The sequence below is a fragment of the Salvia hispanica genome, chromosome 1 (assembly GCF_029641045.1).
Source record: "Salvia hispanica isolate PSC_SH4W2 chromosome 1, Shi_PSC_v1, whole genome shotgun sequence".
NCBI lineage: Eukaryota > Viridiplantae > Streptophyta > Magnoliopsida > Lamiales > Lamiaceae > Salvia > Salvia hispanica.
Genome location: NC_142692.1, coordinates 7471598 through 7491880, shown reverse-complemented (window position 1 = coordinate 7491880; position 20283 = coordinate 7471598). Strand labels below are relative to the sequence as shown.

General features: G+C 35.7%; 1 protein-coding gene, 1 long non-coding RNA gene and 2 pseudogenes across 2 annotated transcripts; all 4 read left to right on the top strand.

The window, feature by feature from the left end:
- The first annotated feature begins 7324 nt into the window (after window positions 1-7324).
- Window positions 7325-8850, top strand: LOC125219114 (U-box domain-containing protein 28 pseudogene; annotated as a pseudogene).
- Window positions 8851-10548: 1698 nt separating this feature from the next.
- LOC125218152 (protein MITOFERRINLIKE 1, chloroplastic pseudogene) lies at window positions 10549-12193 on the top strand (annotated as a pseudogene).
- Window positions 12194-12952: 759 nt separating this feature from the next.
- Window positions 12953-15074, top strand: LOC125221358 (L-type lectin-domain containing receptor kinase S.6-like). Its single transcript, XM_048123478.2, has one exon. The coding sequence runs from the start codon at window positions 12953-12955 to the stop codon at window positions 15020-15022; it is 2070 nt and encodes a 689-aa protein (XP_047979435.2). The 3' UTR covers window positions 15023-15074.
- Window positions 15075-15441: 367 nt separating this feature from the next.
- Window positions 15442-16542, top strand: LOC125219362 (uncharacterized). The gene is made up of 2 exons (XR_007176119.2): window positions 15442-16252; window positions 16411-16542. It is a non-coding gene; the product is annotated as an uncharacterized LOC125219362 (long non-coding RNA).
- Window positions 16543-20283: the final 3741 nt, after the last annotated feature.

The window sequence follows — 20283 nt, the reverse complement described above, 5'->3', positions numbered from 1 at the left end:
TTGTAATTTCTCTCTTTGGTCCATATTATTTAATCAAACTCGCAAGTTTTAAAAAAGATTAGTTTACATATATGCTCACTCCGTCCCACAATAAAAAGTCATATTTTGTCATTTCAGCCATTCCACAATAAGAATCACATTTCACTTTTACCATAAATAAATGGTAAGTAGGTTACACATTCCACTAACTATTCTACTAATTTTTCTAGCTCATTATTATTTATATTTTTTAAAACTCGTGCTCACACCAAATGTGACTCCTATTATGGGACGGAGGGAGTATATCCTATCTATTAATTACTTTATTGAATACGATTTGAATTTTCAGTAATTGAAGCAATACATTTTCTTAGCTGCTTCAAATTGCTTGTGTTCTCTACGTCTCTACTTTGGTCAATTCTCTGTCCAAGTATTTCGAAAGAAGTATTAATAGTACTTTAATTATTAATGTTGGTTATATTGAATATCATTTAAAATTAAATGTGTAGTTCCATATTCATTCCCCTATTTAATTTTTCAAATAGTTATAAAGTCTCACAGTGTAAAACAATAATTGATTCGCGGCATGCAACTGCTCGTCATCCTCAATTATCACTCTTTTGTTTTAAATTGGTTGACAAAAACTTTAAAATATTGATTTTATAATCATATACTTACTAGTATAATTTACTCAAATATTTTCATGAGATATTCGGTTCCAGAATATAATAACTTTTTGCCTTTTCGAAAAGTCAACTTTTCTTAAAACAAGCTCTTAACTTTCATATTTAATTAATAAATAGGTGGAAAAAGAAAAATTTGTCATTTTACCACAAGAAATATGGTAGAAGAATTTTTTGATTGCCCTACAAGCAATGAATGCTAATAATACTATAAAATGTGCCGGAAATAGAAAGATTAAAGAAAAGTTGTATATGACAAAATGAGTAGCTAAACATCCATTTAATTAGAGTTTGATTATTGTTATTATTATACATACATATTTACATTACATCGTCATGCAATTATGTAGCTATGTATATAATCAAAACATGCTACAATGAATCCAAATCTACATAAATAAACTTTCTTCTCTAATAAAGGAAAAATAAATATTACTACATCCGTCCCCCAAAATTTGCTACACTTTGACCCGACACGGGTTTTAAGAAATGTAATGGAAAGTGAGTTGAAAAAGTTGGTGGGATGTGGGTCCTACTTTTAAAGTATTAGTTTTATAATAAATGTGAGTAGGAATGAGTTAGTGGAATATGGGGTCCACTACCAAAAATGGTAAAAGTGAAGTGTATCAAATTTTCAGGGACGGACCAAAATAGTAAACTGTATCAAATTTTCAGGGACAGAGGTAGTATCATCTTTAGTGCCATAAATGAAGTTGGCCCGAAAAATCGATCAAAACCCTAAAAAAATACTAGTATTCATCTCTAGTCCCAAAATCGTCATCTATCATCAAGAAGATATATGTACCTCCAAGACTTTGAGATGATTGATGATAATGAAGAATTTCAACGAAGGCCGCCTTCGCCATCCAAGCCAATGCTATTATGCCTTCGGGAGGGGGCGGACGGCGGTATAGGTACGCCTTTCGGAAGAAACCCGAAGAAAGTAGTCATCTGCGGTGGAGAACGCTGTTGGGGCCTCACTTTGAGAAAGTGTGTATGCCTAACTCCATTTGCATCATCAACACAAAATAAGATGCAAAACACTAGTATAATTATTGGGTGCTGCATTTTCCTCATCATAACAAGAAAAATCTCAAGATTTTGGAGAGAAGGTTGAAAAGGGTGGTTGAAATATAAGTATGTGTTGTGTTAGTTGGGGAAGAGAAGGTTTTTGTAGTTGATGTTTGAATTAGATATATATATTAGTAGTAGTATCATTTATAAACAAGAGGAAAAGTTTTATGTCTATGAGGCTTTGACTAAATCCTTCCCATGATTTTGCACTAATTCTATTAGATTTAATGAATCCTCTTTTTATTCATATGGAGCTATAAGAGGTGAATACACTATTTATAAGAATTTTACCACCTTATATTTATTTTGGGATTTTATTGTTTGTATAGTTATAAGATGTGACAATTCTCATTTTGATCACTAACGTGCGGCCCATGAATTGAAATGTAAACGCTCGTACCCCATAAAGATACTATATCTTGAATTGTCGATACATCTATATATTTAGAGATATTTTAATTGGATGAAATTGAGAAATATGGTAACATGATAGTACACGAGAAAAAGTGAGTGTTGCATGGTTAGGTGGCGACATAGGTCCCATTAAGCTAAGTACTAGTACAAATTTAGTAGTTCTGACAGTATAACATAATGAGTACAAGTAATTAATAATTATAGATATATTTTTTTGAAAAAAAGGAGAGAATATTTTTATAATTATAATTGTTTGGATACACAGCTTGGTAATATGTCTAGACCACTAAATTTTTATCCCCGTCAAACTGATTACCAGCCAGGGGCAAATTTGTCACATATGCCCCTTCCTATAATTACACTTCAAGTCCCTTTCTTCTTTCGCAATCACAAAATCTATATCTACTTCAATATTGCATAATGATGGACGACCTTTTCATCATGGGGAAATAATTTACTAAAATTGTCGGCTAGTTATTTTTAATGTAATTTTCTAGATATTATAAGGTAGAGTATGTCAAAATATGGAGTAGTATATTAGTGAACTGTCACATGTAATAATGACAACACTATGACATGAGATTAGTTGAAAATTTACAAGCCTTTCTTAGGATGTAGGTTTATTTTTTTAAAACCCCACGAATTTATTGATATTTCACAAAATAAACACAATTAGCATCACTAAAATAGGACTTGTTCAATCAAGAAAATATTATAAGTGATAAATGTGTATATCAAATAAAGGATAGGTGTGTTCGTGAGAGATGTGACATAAAAGATAAAACAATCGACCCACTCAATTAAAGTTTTTTTGTCACAATGAACATACTATCATGAAAAGAAATCGACGCAAATAATTTCTCCAATAGGGTATTTTTGGAAAATTTACTAAATTAAGCATATGAGATTAAGATAATTCTGGACCAAAATTCATAAAATAGGGTCAAAAGAAAATTGAAAAAGTAACACAAAAAAACAAGGTGGAAATGAAAGGTACATCAGATCCATGCGTGAAATATATGTCTCAGGTAAAAAATTTTACAAATCATGTACCATGAGAATACTTGTAGTCACGGTATATTAAAGTCAATCATAACTGGGATATAGATCTCAAATAAAAAATATTACAAATCATGTATCACGAATATTAAGATCAATCATAACTGGGATATAGATCTCAAATAAAAAATATTACAAATCATGTATCACGAGAATACTTGCAGTACAACAATATGTCAAGATCATTCTCAAAGTAACTCTCAATCCAAAAAAGGAAAAGAAACCAAAATATCTAAAAATATAAAATTGCAAATAGCAAAAATAAAAATAAAAATAAAAATGGACTGTACTATAGGATTGGAGAGGTTTATCATGAAAATTAGAATTTTACGAATACTTCATAAATTCAATTGGAAAATACACCTTAAACAATAGTATAAAGTTCAATTAATTTATCAATCATATCATGCAAAATTCTAAAAGTATCCCCTCAATTTCTGCACATGCACATTTCAAATCAAATAACATAAAGATTTACAATTACGGATATATATTGGGCCTGTTCAAATTTTGGGGTGGTCATTATTTTCATTAATCAGTTCAGCTACCAAATAATGCCACTGGGTAGATCTGACTAATAGACTTGTAATTTTAGTAAACATATATGGATTAAATTAAATTAGTAAGGCCCAAGAGATAAAAGCTAAAAATAAAAATTTAAATTAGAATTGATTTTTAAGTTTTTGGTTGAATGAAAATGAGAAGATTAAGAAACAAAGATTAATACTAATTAACAATACTGCCACACCCAAACACTAATCAACTGAAATCAACACTAGTCGTTCAAACCCAAATACCAATTGGCCAAAATCAACACCAATCAGCCAAATCAAACCTAATCAATAAAGATTGTGATTTCTAAAATTTATTTCAAAGTATATTTTTGGATGATTTAGAACATTTATTGGGACTTTTACACAATATTCTACATTAAACATGCATTATAAATTTCAAAATTTTATAAAAGAAAAAACTTTAAAAAATAACTTTATTCAGGACTTTCGCCCCTTCTCACTTCCAAATGCTCATTCTGTTTGACTCTTATTGGTAATAGATTTATGTGATTTTATATCCTTTTTTTATTCAAAAAGATCAACATAAAAAATTATTTTCCTTCCGATCAGAAAATGATAAGAACAACGAATCACTTAATAATCTTCCATGAGACATTTATAAATATGAATAGCTTATTAATATTTTAAATGGAAGTGTGATCTTATCGAACTTATAATTTATATTGAATGAGAAATACTACATTCTACCTAAGTAATCAAATTAAAAATACTTAGGTTAGGTCGGTGCGACATTATTGAAAAATTGGAATATTTAATATACTCCCGTTACCCCATTTAGACTACAATCTACATCGAATATTTTAAAAAAGCTAATGACTTCTATTATTATAAATAAGCCAACTCAAAAAAGGTAAAAGAAGTAGAAACAAAAATAAAAAGAAGAGCCGTGTTCGTTTTTACTTGTTTTTTTAATTTTTCTTCATCACGATAATGTATTCGTCTTGATTAATTTGAGAGTCACACACGCATCAAACACACATCTATATATTCAAACTTTCAAGTTTTGACTCGTGTTATTTGCTACCTGCCTACTTTTGTTAGGTCAAACTATAACAACAATAATGACAAAACTATAGTGGTCCGTCTCATTTTGCTGATCTAAACAAACTGAAAAATGGATGAAATGATAAAATCATGTATTTATATAAATCAGTGGCAGACCTAGACGGAAAATTGGTGCGGAATGACCGCTGCTAATAAAAATTGTCTTTCGATGTCACAAAACACGTTTTAAAAGAAAATACCAAAAGCAATATTCCCTCCTCCATCTGTGAATAAAAGTCCTATTTTTCTATTTCTATTTTTCTATTTCGATCCATCCGCAAATAGAAATCCTAGTTCATTTTTACTATAAATGGTATTAGGGTTTCAAATTCCAATAACCTATTCAAATCACATTAAATTCAAAACTAATACACACAGATGAGCTCCATATGCCACTAACTCATATTAAATCTTAAGAGAAAAAAATGATATTCCTATTCAAGGATTAAGGGAGCATGTGTCATATGTAAATATATTATACGGTGTATACTTTTTATTTGAGCATGATGCTTATTACAAGCAGGGCATTATAGTACTGCAACTATTAATCGCTATCTTCTTCCTCGGAGCAGCACTGAAGCCCAGAGAGGGGACGACTCTGGCAACTTTTTGGCAGGGTAAGGAGAAATCGGCCGGAGGGTCAGCCGCCCTATCTCGCCCCCGCATCCACTATTGATAGAAAAGTTTTTACTGTACTATTTATTTAGTTTTCTAATAATGACAAGTAAAATAGTAGTATCATGTATTTGAGCCTTTTTTTTTTAAAAAGAAGAAGAAGAAAAAAAAAGCAACAATTGTGTTAGGTTATGACATCAAAGAATTTTAATTTTTTAAAATTTGCTATTAATGGTTGAGTAACGAGCATTGATTTGGCCATCCAACCATAAGTGCTAGAGAGGGATAAGCAAAGTTCCACACTTTGTCTATCCTTCCGATTTCATTTCATATTATTCTATTAATTCAAATTCGGTTTCAAGTGTATATTTCTTGATGGACGATTAGTTAGGACCGTGTGACCTAATTTTAACGATATAATACATGTTTTTTCAATTTATTTTTTTCAAACAATGTAAAATTGTTGATAAATTCTACATTAATAAAGTTGAAGTGGCGCCATCGAAGGAAGAGCATAAAGTTGACTGCAAATCTGCTATGTCATGCATAAATTAAGTCGGCGACATCGAGATGAAATGGACATATATGGCTCATAAATATCTTCCTATATCATGTTACATTTCTTATTACCTATCTCATATCATTACTTATGTTGAGAGATATAGTATCTTTGGGTATCTTGTAATTTAATTTAGATAAATAGATGTCGACTTCATTAATGTGAGAGGAGAAGAAAATTAATCAAAACCTACTCTCTACGTCTCACACATGTTTCTAGCTCTTCACGCTATTGTGGGTTGTCTTCTCGCAACTATCCTACATTCGTTGCTTTAATTCGCAACAATCACATGTTTGATTAATTATATTATAATTATTCTGTTTAAATGGGATATTTTTTTTTATAGTGCGCACTACAATAAGGTCAACTTGAATATGTTCTTCAAAATTACTCACTTTAGCAAAAGCTTTGCCTTTGCCTACGTAAAATCAACTCACAAACGCTTCATAGATCATTCATGCTATTCTACCTATAATTACCCTACCACAATATGTTTTGTTTCAACGAATCTCTCTTTCTCTCTCTCCAAATAACCGACCTATCATAATAATGAAACGTATGTTCTCTATAAATGTAGAGTTTTATGAGTATATTCATTCTCAATTATTTTGTCTTTTGTATTATTTTGTCGGTTTTGAGTTTTGGTAGCTAGGATAAAATCTTAAAATTTCTACATTTAAGATCCCTCAAAAACCTAAACCATTTCTTTTTTTATGAAATGAAAGGCTCAAGCAACAATTAGTGATTGAAAGATCAAAATAAGTTGAGCAATCAAGCTCTAAAAAACAGCACCAACTAGTAACTTACCACCATTAACTAGATTACAGTAACCTCATCATCTAAAGTTACAATAAGCAACCTGAAACAGTAACAAATGACATAACTAACCAAAACAAAGATCATGGAGTAATAAACAAAACTGCCTAGTTTTTGTACTTTTTAGAAAAAAAAAGTCCTAGTTTATATATTTGAATATGATCATACTCAATATTTAAAATCTCAAGTTATGTGTTTATAAATATTATTATAATTTTTACTGCCTCTATGAGGTGATTGGATTCTTCCACTACACAAATCCAGATCTTTTTAGGCCTAACAATAATTAATTGTCCCACTTGTTAATAATTTAATGGAAAATCATTGAAAAATAAAGAATAAACATAGAAATTAGCGAACACAAGATTTTGACTTTACCTAAACCCATACAAAAATTTCATCAAAATATCCAATCAAATTCTTCAACGCGTGGCCCCCACCACCTTCCTTTTGTCTCATCCCTGTATAAATACTCCATATATTGCCGTTTCAAACTTCCAATTTTAAGAACTTTATTATCGAATAAATTTTTCCATTTCTGGTTTACTTAAATCGCACTCCGTTTCTGGACTTTTGACCGAAACGACGTCACTCTGACCCTCTCAATCCTCTCTCTTTAATAACCACAATTTAGAAAGCAGAGATTTGAGCGAAAATGGCGAGGGAAAAGCCGAGGGAGGAACTGTACGTCACTGTACCTAATCTCTTCCGCTGCCCAATCTCCATGGACGTCATGAAGTCGCCGGTGAGTCTCTGCACCGGCGTCACGTACGACCGGAGCTCCATCGAGAAGTGGCTGGCGCTCGGCCATAAAACCTGTCCGGCGACCATGCAAACCCTGCCTTCCACGCTCACCACGCCGAATCTCACCCTCCGCCGCCTAATTCAGCTCTGGCTCTCCCATGCCGACGCCGCGCGCGCGCCGCTGTGTGCTGTCTCCAAGCAGGAAGCGGCGGCGATCATCAAAGGCGAGCTCGACGCTCCTTCCTTGGAGAAATTGATCAATTTCATGAAGGCGTCGGAGGGGAATCTGAAGTTCGTCGCGCTGTCTAGCAGCGCGATTTCGAGATTCGTTGAATTCTTCGTTGATTCCGACGAAATTCGGATTCGCGAACTGATTGTTGAGGTTTTCGATCTGATCTCGTCGGAGAGTGGCGTAAGAGAAAGGTTAAATGACCTCGTTTTGAACTGCAGTGACGGAAGAGACTGTTTATCGCCGTTCGCGGCGGTTTTGCGGAAAGGAAACACCGAATCGAAGGTGAAATCCGCGAAGATTTTGGAGCTAATATCAATAAATCCTGAATCGCAGCACAAAATCTCCGATCAACCAGGTCTATTAGAGAATCTATACACCCTAACCACCGCAGAGAGCGATTACTCGGCCGTGGAAGCCGGATTATCGGCTCTGTTAGCAATCGCAACCACTAGGGCGGCGAAGAAGGAGCTGATCCGGCTCGGAATCGTCCGAACCGCGGGGCGGATCCTCTCCGGATCGGATCCGGATCGCGGCTTGATAGAGAGAGCGGCGGCGATGCTGGAAAGCGTGGCATCGTGTACGGAGGGGCGGGGCGCGATCGGAGGGGATAGGGAGTGTGTGGCGGGGACGGTGAGGAGGCTGATGAAGTGCTCTGGCGCGGCGACGGAGCACGGGATAGCGGTGCTGTGGAGCGTGTGCTGCTTAGCGAGGGACGAGTCGGCGCAGGAAACGGCGGCGGAGGAGAATGGATTGACGAAGGTACTACTGGTGATGCAGAGCGGCTGCTCGTCGAGTACAAGCATGATGTGCAGGGAATTGGTCAAAGTTTTGAGGGCCAAGAGTGGTAAGTCCAATTTGGCTCCTTATTATCAAACTAGGACAACTCACATTGCGCCTTGTTGAATTTAACATACAATTAATCTAATTTTTATTTAGGTAGATGCATTAAAAATTCAAATCTGTAAATGTTTTCACAGGGAATGATGATATATACAAAGATACTCATATTACTGAAAGATACTAGTAACAAATTTCGACTGTCGTTCTCCTTTAAAATTGTGGAGTAATGTATTTTATTTTTTACAAAATTGAAATCATATTGCAAAGGCCCAATTGAAATCGGTTCGTACTCGCCGCATCATAACTTCAACTATATCAAGCTTCGTTTATTCTCATTTGAATTTAATGAATTTAATTTAATATTCTTTACTTCATGTCAATAGTCCTAGGCTTAGCTGTGAATGGGAGTTCTAGTGTAAAATTGAGAAAAATAATAGTAGAGAAAATAAATAAATGAATCATTCTAAATTCAAGGTGAATAATTTAAGAAAGAGAGCAAATGTAGAAAAGAAGGGCGAAAAAGTAATGGTCCTTGTTATTTCAAAATATCAAAGAGAGACTAATAGTAAGTAATACTTCATTCATTTCATAGTAATTGAGTCATTTTATCATTTTGGTACGTTTCATAGTAATAGAGTCATTTCTCTTTTTAGTAAAAGTCAACACATTTTTCCTCACCTACTTTACTCTCTCTTACTTTTTTTTTTCTTCATCTCTCTACCTTTTTCATTTTCTACTTTATTCTTTCTTTACTTAACTAACCTAACACAATTTTACTATGAAATGGAGGGAGTAATATAATGAGCCCCTGTTTCAGGTTTGATATCGATATTTCCCTGTTTCAGGTTTGATATCGATATTTGTTCATTGATAAATGTTATTACCTCCGTCCGTGAAAATTTGTCTCATTTTTCCAGTTTCGTCCGTCCCTCAAGATTTGTCCCATTTCACTTTTACCATTTTTAGTAGTGAACCTCATATTCCACTAACTTATCCCTACTCATATTTTATTATAAAATTAATATATAAAAGTAGGACTTACAATCCACTAACTTTTTCAACTCATTTTTTATTACAATTCTTAAAATTCGTGCCGAGTCAAAATGGGACAAATTTGAGGAATGGAGGTAATAATACCCATGTGTAGGAAATTGATTGCAATAAATACAAAGTAAATGTGTTATAGTTGAGGTCGCTGAATAATAATTGTTGAATGCATGACTTTAAGTTTTCATTTATTTAGCGACGAACTTTTTACCGAGCACATCTAGCTCTAATTCCGTTTTACAAACACCAAAATATTCGATAAACATCACTTAATTTCTTTGGTGGCATCCTATCCCGAGCTTCTTTTATGTGAATAAGAGCATTTCCAACCATTTACGCTAAACTCAAATCCATTTTAGTGTAAATGTCATATCAAATATAATTTTACTCTAACCATTTATACTAAACTCAAACTTAAAAGAATATTCTTTATATTATGCTATATTTACTCACAAAATTTGAAATATTTTTGGGTTTAGTTTAGTGAGAACCTAAAGATAAGTATTTTTTTCTAAAAAACAAAAAATGAGATTGATTTTGGAGTACTATTGAAACTAATTACCTATCTTATTTTAAGTTTTAATTCACCCTTGGAGATGGTCTAACTGCTAAATGCTTACTGAAAAAATTAAAATGAGAAATCAAATTCTACAGTAATAATAAATATATTTAATTATTTATGCTTTGATTTGATTTATATTTTTTTACTATAAATCAAACCAAAACCTAGTAGTAATAGTTTTTGCAAAAAAAAAAACCAAACCATTTCTTCATATCTTAAAATTAATAATTATGAAGTGCAAAAATTTCCGAATTTTAGAATACACTCCGTATAAGTATACGGCTCCGTAGTTTAAAAGTTGCAAATTTGTACAAATAAGAAAAGATAATTGTAGTAATAAATAATGAAAAAAAAAAGATACCCATGCCCTAAAAACCATCTACCTACCCCAACGCTGCAAAATTTGGAAGCATCAAACATCTGTGTCAATGGAAACTTCTACCGGCAATGCTCTCATCCTTCTCTCCCCAAATCCACGCACTCACGCTGATTTCAACTCCTCCTTCAACCATCTCAGCACCCTCATTTCCTCCTCACCTTCCGACTCACACAGCTTCAATCCCACCGCAGCCGCACGGAAGGTGTTCGCTAAAATCCCCAAACCAAAATTGAGCTTCTCATCCACCACACTTTCTAATCAGGAGCTCACAAAAGGTCCAAAAAAACATAACTGGCTCAAGCCGGCTGCTAGAGGGTCTCCAGCGGCTCAAGCCCTGTTGAAGAATCTCTCCACTCTTGAACGGGCGCTCATCGGCGCCGCTTCTGGTGGAATCGCCGGTGCATTCTCTTATGTCTGTCTTCATCCGCTCGATACGGTCAAAACCAAGCTGCAGACAAAGGGGGCATCGGAAATTTACAAAGGCGCCTTTGATGTGATTGCGAAGACTTTCCAGAGTAAAGGGATTCTTGGATTCTACAGCGGCGTTTCCGCTGTTATCGTCGGCTCGACGTTTTCTTCTGCGGTTTACTTCGGAACGTGTGAGTTTGGGAAGTCATTTTTGTCGAAATGTGGGAGCTTTCCGCCTCTGTTGATCCCTCCTACAGCTGGTGCAATGGGGAACATCGTGTCTTCTACGATCATGGTGCCGAAGGAATTGATCAAGCAGAGGATGCAGGCGGGCGCCAAGGGCCGATCGTGGGAGGTTCTGTTGAGGATTTTGGAGAAAGATGGGATCTTGGGGCTGTATGCTGGATATAGTGCCACATTGCTTAGAAATCTTCCTGCTGGTGTTCTGAGTTACTCCTCGTTCGAGTATCTGAAAGCTGCGGTCTTGAGGGAGACGAAGCAGCCAAATTTGGAGCCGTATCAGAGCGTTGCATGTGGGGCTTTGGCCGGGGCAATATCCGCCTCTTTGACAACTCCTTTGGATGTCGTGAAGACGAGGTTGATGACACAGGGCCATAGGGAGGCTGTGAACAAGGTTTCTGCTGCCATGTATTCGGGGGTGAGGGATACAGTCAAGCAGATACTTCAGGAAGAAGGGTGGGTTGGATTCACTCATGGGATGGGGCCTCGGGTTTTCTATAGCGCGTGCTTTTCTGCTATAGGGTACTTTGCGTTTGAGACTGCTCGTCTAACTGTATTGAATGAGTATATAAGGAGAAAGGAGCGCGAGGATGCTGCAGTTCCTGCCTTTGCAGTAGTTGATGAAAGTGGCTGAGATATTGAGAGCAGTAACAACTCTGTCTTGTGGATTTACCTAATAATATGTTGTGCTACAACTTTCTTTAACTGCTTGTAGAGAGTGTTGTATCGAATTTTAGCTGCTCTTTTGCTGGATATTGTTAGAGTTAGATCGTATTTGTGTGAAGAGTTCTGTTAAGATACCAAGTGTTTTAAGATGTTAGGGGTGCTAAGTTGATGGCAATATAACTGAGTTCGTGGAAAAGAAAGATTGTTGTGTGACAATTTGATTGTTGAAAATATTGACATGTTTAATTTGCGTCGAATGTACAGAGGGTGTTAAATTTGCAGAGTTTGATAGTTATTTGATTAAATTAACAAGTTGTTTATAGAGTAGTTTGAAGCTTGGGTTTCTTGGAATTGCTGGTTGTGACAGATCAACTATGAACATCAGGATAGTTTCATTGAGTAAAAGGTTATTTGAATTGTAATTTCGTTTATGTATTGTAAGTTCTGATATTTAATAGATCAAATTATGTATTCACCTAAGTCAAATAATTTTGTGCAACTTGTTATTCAAAATATTTCTCAGAAAACCTTTTACTTATAACATGAGAGATTTGTAACATCTATCATGTCGTTTTTATCACGACAAATCAAATGAAAAACATGGTGTAGAATATAAATTATAGTACATGGAAAATTGTCTAAAATACAATGCATTTTGATCAAATTTAAATTTGTACTAAGCTTAAAATTTGGATTTGTTCGTAATTCTCGTATAGAGATTTTTTTGATGAAATTGTATTCGATACTATGATAGTTGGAAAATTATATGCGGACTTCAACACAGCCGAAAACATATAGACAATCTAAAACTAGAATGACTAGAATAAAATTTGTCAAGAATTCATTATTTTTCAGATAATTTTCCCATAAAACCACAACTTGATAGAGGAAGAGGAATTTGGTTTCATTATTTACTTTCTCACCTCACAGCCCCCAGTCAAGTAAAAGAAGCAGAGTAAAACACCAAGAAAAACCCCTTATGATTTTCCCTCCAAAATCCCACCGGAAATTCAAGAATGCAGCCTCCTCCTCCCAATCTCCTCCGCGCCCTCTCCCTCCTCCTCATCTTCTTCACCCCATCCATCTCAACCGCTTTCTCCCCCGCCCACAACGTCACCCTCTTCGAAGACGCCTTCTGGAGCAGCCCCCACCGCGACTCCATTTCCCTCACTAAACACAAAGACTGCACCGCCCCGCCCCCGCCCCCGCCCCCGCCGCCGCCTCCTTTCGGCGTGGGCCGAGCATTCTACTCGAAGCCAGTCCGCTTCCTCGACCACTCCACCAGAGCCACCGCCTCCTTCTCCTGCCGCTTCTCCTTCACCGCCACCACCCTCCCCAGCTCCTGCCCCTCCGGCGACGGCATCGCTTTCCTCATCACCTCCACCACCGCCGCCTCCATCCTCATCGATTTCCCCCCTCAAGATTCCTACCTCGCCGTCGAATTCGACACCAACGACAACCACATCGCCATCTCCGTCGACAATTCCATCACCCCGGTCTCCTCCTCCGCCGCCGGAATCAGCCTCAAAGACGGAAAAGAGGTAACCTCGTGGATCGAATACCGCCACTCCGACGCCATGATCAGGGTCTGGATCAGCCATTCCAACCGAATTAGGCCCCGGAACCCCATCCTCGTCACCAAAATCGATCTCTCCGATCGCTTCAAAGAGTTCATGAGCGTCGGATTCACCGCCGCAAATGTCAGAGGCTCCTCCGCCTACACCGTCGAGCGCTGGCGATTCAAGACCTTTCTTGGAAATATCCCTCCCACAATCGCCATGGACGCCGTCAAAACAGGGGATTGCTCTGTCTGCTCCCAATTCGACACCAGCATCGAATTCGGCTCCTTCGCCAATAACCCTCCCTTGAGAAAGGAGATTCTCATCTTGCTTGTTGTTCTAGCTTCCTTCGCCGCGCTCACAGTCTTATTCGCCGCCGCCATTGTTGCCTGCGTCTGCGTTGTTCGTCGCCCGGGAGGGCAGAAACAGAGCCAGCCGTATCGATTTCAGAACGGGAAGATGGTGCCGATGATGCTATCTCTCAGTGAAATCAGATCAGCCACGAATGGATTCAACCACGATCAGATCATCGGAGAAGGCGGCTCAGCTGTTGTGTACGCCGGCAAAATCCCTCATTGTGGGACTGTGGCGATCAAGCGTTTCAACCAAGACGATAATCACTACGATTCATCGCTCTCACAAGTCCCTTTCAACACCGAGTTTGCTACAATGGCGGGTTGCTTGAAGCATAAAAATCTACTGCAGCTGCAGGGGTGGTGTTGTGAGAGGAATGAGCTTGTTCTTGTCTACGAATACATGGCTAATGGCAGCCTCGACAAGATCCTCCACGGCCGGGATCCTTGCTCGTCTCGCCTCTTGACGTGGGAGAAGCGCCTCAGCATCATCCATGGCGTTGCGGCCGCGCTGATCTACCTCCACGAGGAGTGCGAGAGCCAGATCATCCACCGAGACGTCAAGACTTGCAACGTACTCCTCGATGCAGAGTTGAATCCGAAGCTTGGCGATTTCGGGCTTGCTGAGGTCCACCGGCATAGTATGAGGGGTCGGGAAATGGCGAGAGCTACGTTCCCGGCTGGGACAATGGGGTATCTTGCTCCCGAGTACGCCTTCTCGGGCATCCCCACAGTGAAGACGGACGTATACAGCTTCGGGGTCGTGGTGCTCGAGGTGGCCACAGGGAGGCTCCCCGTGGACCAGGGGGGTTGCCTTTTGATTGATCATGTGTGGGGACTGTGGGAGACGGGGGTGCTGGTTGATGCGGCTGATCCGAAGCTCATGGGGCGGTTCGGGAAGGGGGAGATGGAGAGGATGCTTGTGGTCGGGTTGGCGTGCGTGCACCCTAACGGTGATATGAGGCCGAGGATGAGGGAGGCTGCGCGGATGCTGAAAGGGGAGGCGCTGCTCCCGGCCTTGCCAACGAAGAGGCCGGCTGTGATGGTTCAGTCTGTTGTGGTGCCTCAGTCAGCTGAGGAAATGGTGGTGACTGGTGAGGAGACTGATACACCATGGTCTACTCCTAGAACACACTTCAGCAAGAATCAGTACCATCCTGATAATATTGCTTGAGACTACTTGATTTGATTTGAGTTGAGACAATATTCTACACTTCCACACTAGTTTCATGTAGTAGTCAATATGAAGATTAATGATAGACTTCTATTCAACTTCATGTTATCTTGAGATCAATTTCTTGTTATGTTATGTTTATGTTATAGTGTGGTAGGCACAAGCAAGTTTGTTAAGGCACATTGCACCCTTCTAATTTTATTCTTCTAATGAGGGATTGGTTAAACTTAAGTTGGATTAATATATGTACCATAGAATTTGGTTGGGATTCTAGATTTACACAAGTTTTTCTTTTGTTTGAATAGATTTGGTGATAATACTAATGGATGCGTTTGGGCCCTATTTTAATTCTGATCGGCCCAAGTAGGCCTATATAAAAAGCCCCAATCTCAGGTTAACCCTAGCGTCGAAACCCTAGATCAGTTTTAAGTTTTAACGCACGAATCCAAGACTCAATTCATGTCTGCAGTTTTTCCTTTTTCCTCCTTTATGCCTCTCTTTCTTCTCAGATTGCGTTCAGTTTCATCTAAAGATTTTGCAGCGATTTGAACTAAATTTTGTTTATTTATTTTCTAACATAATGCCCGATGATGGAAAACTTTAAACATTGAATTGGCGTGATGATGGATCTGGATTCATCAGTGGCCTTCGTGTTGCCTGGATAGTCTGCCGCCTCTGCCTCCACCTCCACCACCACCACCACTTCAAAATCAAGCACTCGCACACGTGCACGCGGAGGTTGGTAGATTGTCCTTGGTGGCGCGTGAGGCTCCTGATGAATCTGGTCCATTTTTCCTCGCCGCTTATGATTCATAAGCTATGAGATCTGAGGGCTTAGTTTTATGAATATGCAATTCTATTCATTTTATAATTTATTTCACATTTTATAGAATTTTTGTTTTGCTAATCCTTTGATTTTGTGACTAGTTTCCGTTTTCGATTTGTAAGTATTTTTGTATGTGTGTGTTGTGTTAAACCCAGTGATGTTAAATCTGAAATGGAGAATGTTGCTTTGGTTTCCATCGGTAGCCTCCCCGCCCCCTTCACTGTAACAAGGCTTTTCCTTCATCGTCATCATCATTATCGTCTTCTTCATCATCACCACCACCTTCGTCGTTGTCAATTAGCTGCTGCTGCTGCTGCTGCTTCTCTTACTATTACTCCCTCGTCCTTGTTAAGTATGCGAGGCAAAAACTTGTTTGCATTTGGGGCCAAGGACTGGCTTTGCTGGTATCACTCAACACTTCTGCATATTTGGATTCTGAGGGCATTAACTTATCTTTTTCCTTTTGCTTTCGATTCATCTGCATTTTCATTTTCTTTGTCCCAAAAATTCAATTTCAAATCGGCATACTAATTTCAATACTACTGGTGTTTGTCCTCTGCAGGTAGCAATGATACTATTGTTGTGTATCTTGGTCTACTTCAAGTTTTGATTGTTTTTCCAAAATTTTTAAGCTAATCATTGGATGATTGAAATTTTACTTTTATCATATATATCATATAGAATTTTTATATAATTTTCATCTGGATCATGGTCTCTCGTTACAATGACTCAAAACTCTAGAACATCCAATAAATGATATTTTGATTTATAATTATGATAATGGCACTCTGTATTATTATTGAGCAAAATGAGCTTATGCAACATAATATGCCAAATTTCAAACAATTGTCAGTTCTAATTATGCTCTAGAATGCAAGTAGAAAAAAATTATTTTAAACTATGTATTGGAAATAAATTTGATTGTATGTAGAAAGAATTACAGGCCTTGATTATGTTTTTTAAATATAAATAAATTCTACTACTCTAAATAAACTCTTAATTGTAATTCTGTTAATTTTGATGCCCTATTATTCATTTGTGATTAAGTTGAAATTTAATATCATGAATCAAACGAAGTACGTATTTAATTCCAAGATATGATTTTATAAATTGAACATTCCTAAAAGGTATGAAATCAATCATGAATCAAAAGATGAAGATATTATTTAAAAGTTCAGTTTATTTATAAAAACACTCAATGTAGGATCAATTTGAGTTAAAAAAAGTTTGAATTTGATAAAACTGTGGCTCTCTTTTCACTCTTCTCCCTTTTCAATTCTAGTTATCAGTAAAGTAGCTCAATGTACATTTTTTGGAATATTGCAACAACATACAGAAGTAATAATTACTTGGAAAATAGTTCATGGAGGCAATGTTGTATCTCTTTGTTTATATTGTATAAGTATGCCATTCTTTCTCGACTGGATGTTGGCAAGTGTATCGATCTTGTGATTAGATTGAGAGAGTTCATGAAGTGTTCTTCATTCTTGTTCCATTTGTGATCAATCTTGTGTGATAATGGAAGGAATTTCATCTGATTTTCCTGTTGATGTAGGCATTGCTAGCTTTCTCATTTTTCTTGTCATCCCCATTACTCAACAAATTGTGTTTCAAGATCCACATTTTTTTTCTTTTTCTTAAAAATATTAGGAACAACTGTGGTCATTCATTCAGCCATGTTTGTCAAAGCTGAAATGGGATTTAACATTTAGATCAGCTACACCATTTAGCCATATTTGGACTAGCGAGTAATTTTGTTGGTTTAGCGAGCTTTTTAGTATTCGGACGTCCTGATTAAGGATTACTTTATGATGATCTTTGATCATTGAGGTAGTATATTTTCCTTTTCCATTTATTGTCATAAAAAATTACTATTACTTGCTTATGGTGACAAATTCTCTTTATCTGACTAATTCACCAAATTATCACGTGTTTAATTACGATTGCCTACATTTGTCATGAAATCAAGGGAAAAGGATGAATTATCTAGGTTTTATTTGAGTAATTACTTTTAGTCAAATTTCTAAAAGTGGACTTTTTGATGTTTCAGACCGTGACCAAATTGTCCAAATCAAATAATTGAATTCCCTAGTCGTTAGTTTTCGACTTTTGGTGGTTTCTAAACAGAATAAATGAAAAAAAACAAGATTGATAAACTTTTAATATGACGTTATTTTCTTTGAAAATGTGCATTATTGAGTCAAATTGTAATAACTAGATTTAGGGTGATTAACATTTTTCGAATCTTATTTGATAAGTACTATTGATTAATTCATCATAACTTTATTGAGTCAAATTGTAATAACTAGATTATTTAGATGTTTTATAAATGAAAGATCATTTCAATTGCAATTTGCAAAGGCTTCTTTGTTTCGCGAAATAATACATTGTTATACTTTTAATTAATAATACTACTATTTTTGACCAATATGTATATAGAAGTTGACAAAACTTACCGTTTTGTTAATTTCACTTTCGGTTATTGATATAAAATAAGGGAAGAATGTTTTCTAATCAAAGTTTTACTATCATAATTAGGAGGGAGCATTCCTTATGTTATTAGTATTTGATTAATTAATTAATTTAAAAAATAATTTTGATTTAGTTACGGTTAATTGTTTTATAAATTTTTCGTTTATCAATTATTACTGATAATCAATCTAGAAAACTATAAAAATACTAGTACTAGTATGCAAACCTTTGTGTGTGTGGAAAGATATTTTATTTTTCCAATAATGATCGATATCCAATGCAAGAAAAAATATCCTCAAGGCCCTTTTGCGTAAGCAGTGATCTCACGTACATTGGTTCTCACCACATTTATTTTTATTTATTTATATTATATGATTAAATTTAATGTTTAATTAGCCTAATAAATTGTAGCTAATTGGGTTGATAAACTCTAACAAAATTTTAAAAAAAATCTATTTCGAAATTATAAATAATAGAGAGTTGAGTGGGGTCAACCTCCACTTCCATAATGTTGATATCACATGTTCTCCCATATTGTAGTAATGTGCTATGTTTCTATTCAATTTCAACCTCAATTTAATCAAACACAACGTGCTATTAATAATAAAATTTAAATATATAAGTTGGTTGGCACTTGGCACTTTTGGGGAAATTCAAGATGTAAATTAATTGGGTGGTGAGATTTACTTCCAATTACCTAATTTGTTGACTGAAATTAAGTCATTGATTCTCGAGATAGAGATATGACTCCCTCTATTGTTATGATGACTAGAAAACTATATTACATGTTTAGACAGTCGTTTAATTACTTGTTAATTTAACTGGTTAGTCGGTTTAGACTTTATTTTGTAGATAAAGTTTGACTATCTTCGGCTTCGCTACAGTAATTATTGTCCATCATTACACGTTAATGATAAATTTTGTAAATAAACTAACGAAGCAACGATAATTATATTGCCAAGTGTCAAATTTGTCAATAATTTTATTATAAAAGTAATTTTCGAAGTGATAATTATAATCATTTTCCTAAATATTATATGACAACAATGACGTTAGGTTGTAAAATTACAATGATATTATAAAGAGTTAAGTTAGGTGTATCTACATTTTTAATTAATAAATAGTCCTTTGGTTCCCTATAAAATATTTATAAACACTATTATAATTATTAATTAATCGGAGTTGCACCTTTTCTCTGAGCATTTGGACCAACCTACAGCAACTCCCTTGACCATATTAATGCGATATATGACAAACTTCTAGAACTACACTACTAATTTATTTGAATAAGCACATTAACAAGTCCGTGGCTCTAGAAGGACAGTATTTACTAATAATTAAGATAAATTATAAGAAATTATGAATTTTGGTCAGATTTTGGTTTAATTTGTTACAGCATTTTAAGATCTATCCTAAAAACGAGACTGCTAATAAATCTTACTGCTATTATTTTTCAAAATACGCTTAACAAACAATTCAATCATATCAATTAATGACCAAATCAGCAACATATTATAAATATAAAATCAATATTTCATCACGGATAAATTGAGAACTGAATTACCAGCGCTTGCAATTATATTACTAGTATTTAGTCACTAAAGTCAAAATTATGTTATGGATTTACAACTACATCTTTCCTCTCATTATAAATGTAGGTAAATTGCATTTCCTTGACATGCTTATTTAAGTAAATGAATAGTAGTACTCCTCTTGTACCGGAATACATATCTCATGTATTGAATTGGAATAGATATTATGAAATTATTAGACTAAAAGAAAATGATATAGTAAAAATGAGTGGAATTTGATTCTTATTTTTATATACAGCATTAACTTAGTAGTATAAAGAAAGATAAATAAAAGTTAGTATAAAGGAAAATAAATAATAACAAAATAACTTAATAAAATATGGAGTACGTAACATCATAAAAGTAAAATGGAACATTTTAATAACACTGAT

What these genes read in the sequence shown, in the direction of transcription:
- LOC125221358 (XM_048123478.2), top strand. Translation starts at nt 12,953, where the DNA reads ATGCAGCCTCCTCCTCCCAATCTCCTCCGCGCCCTCTCCCTCCTCCTC.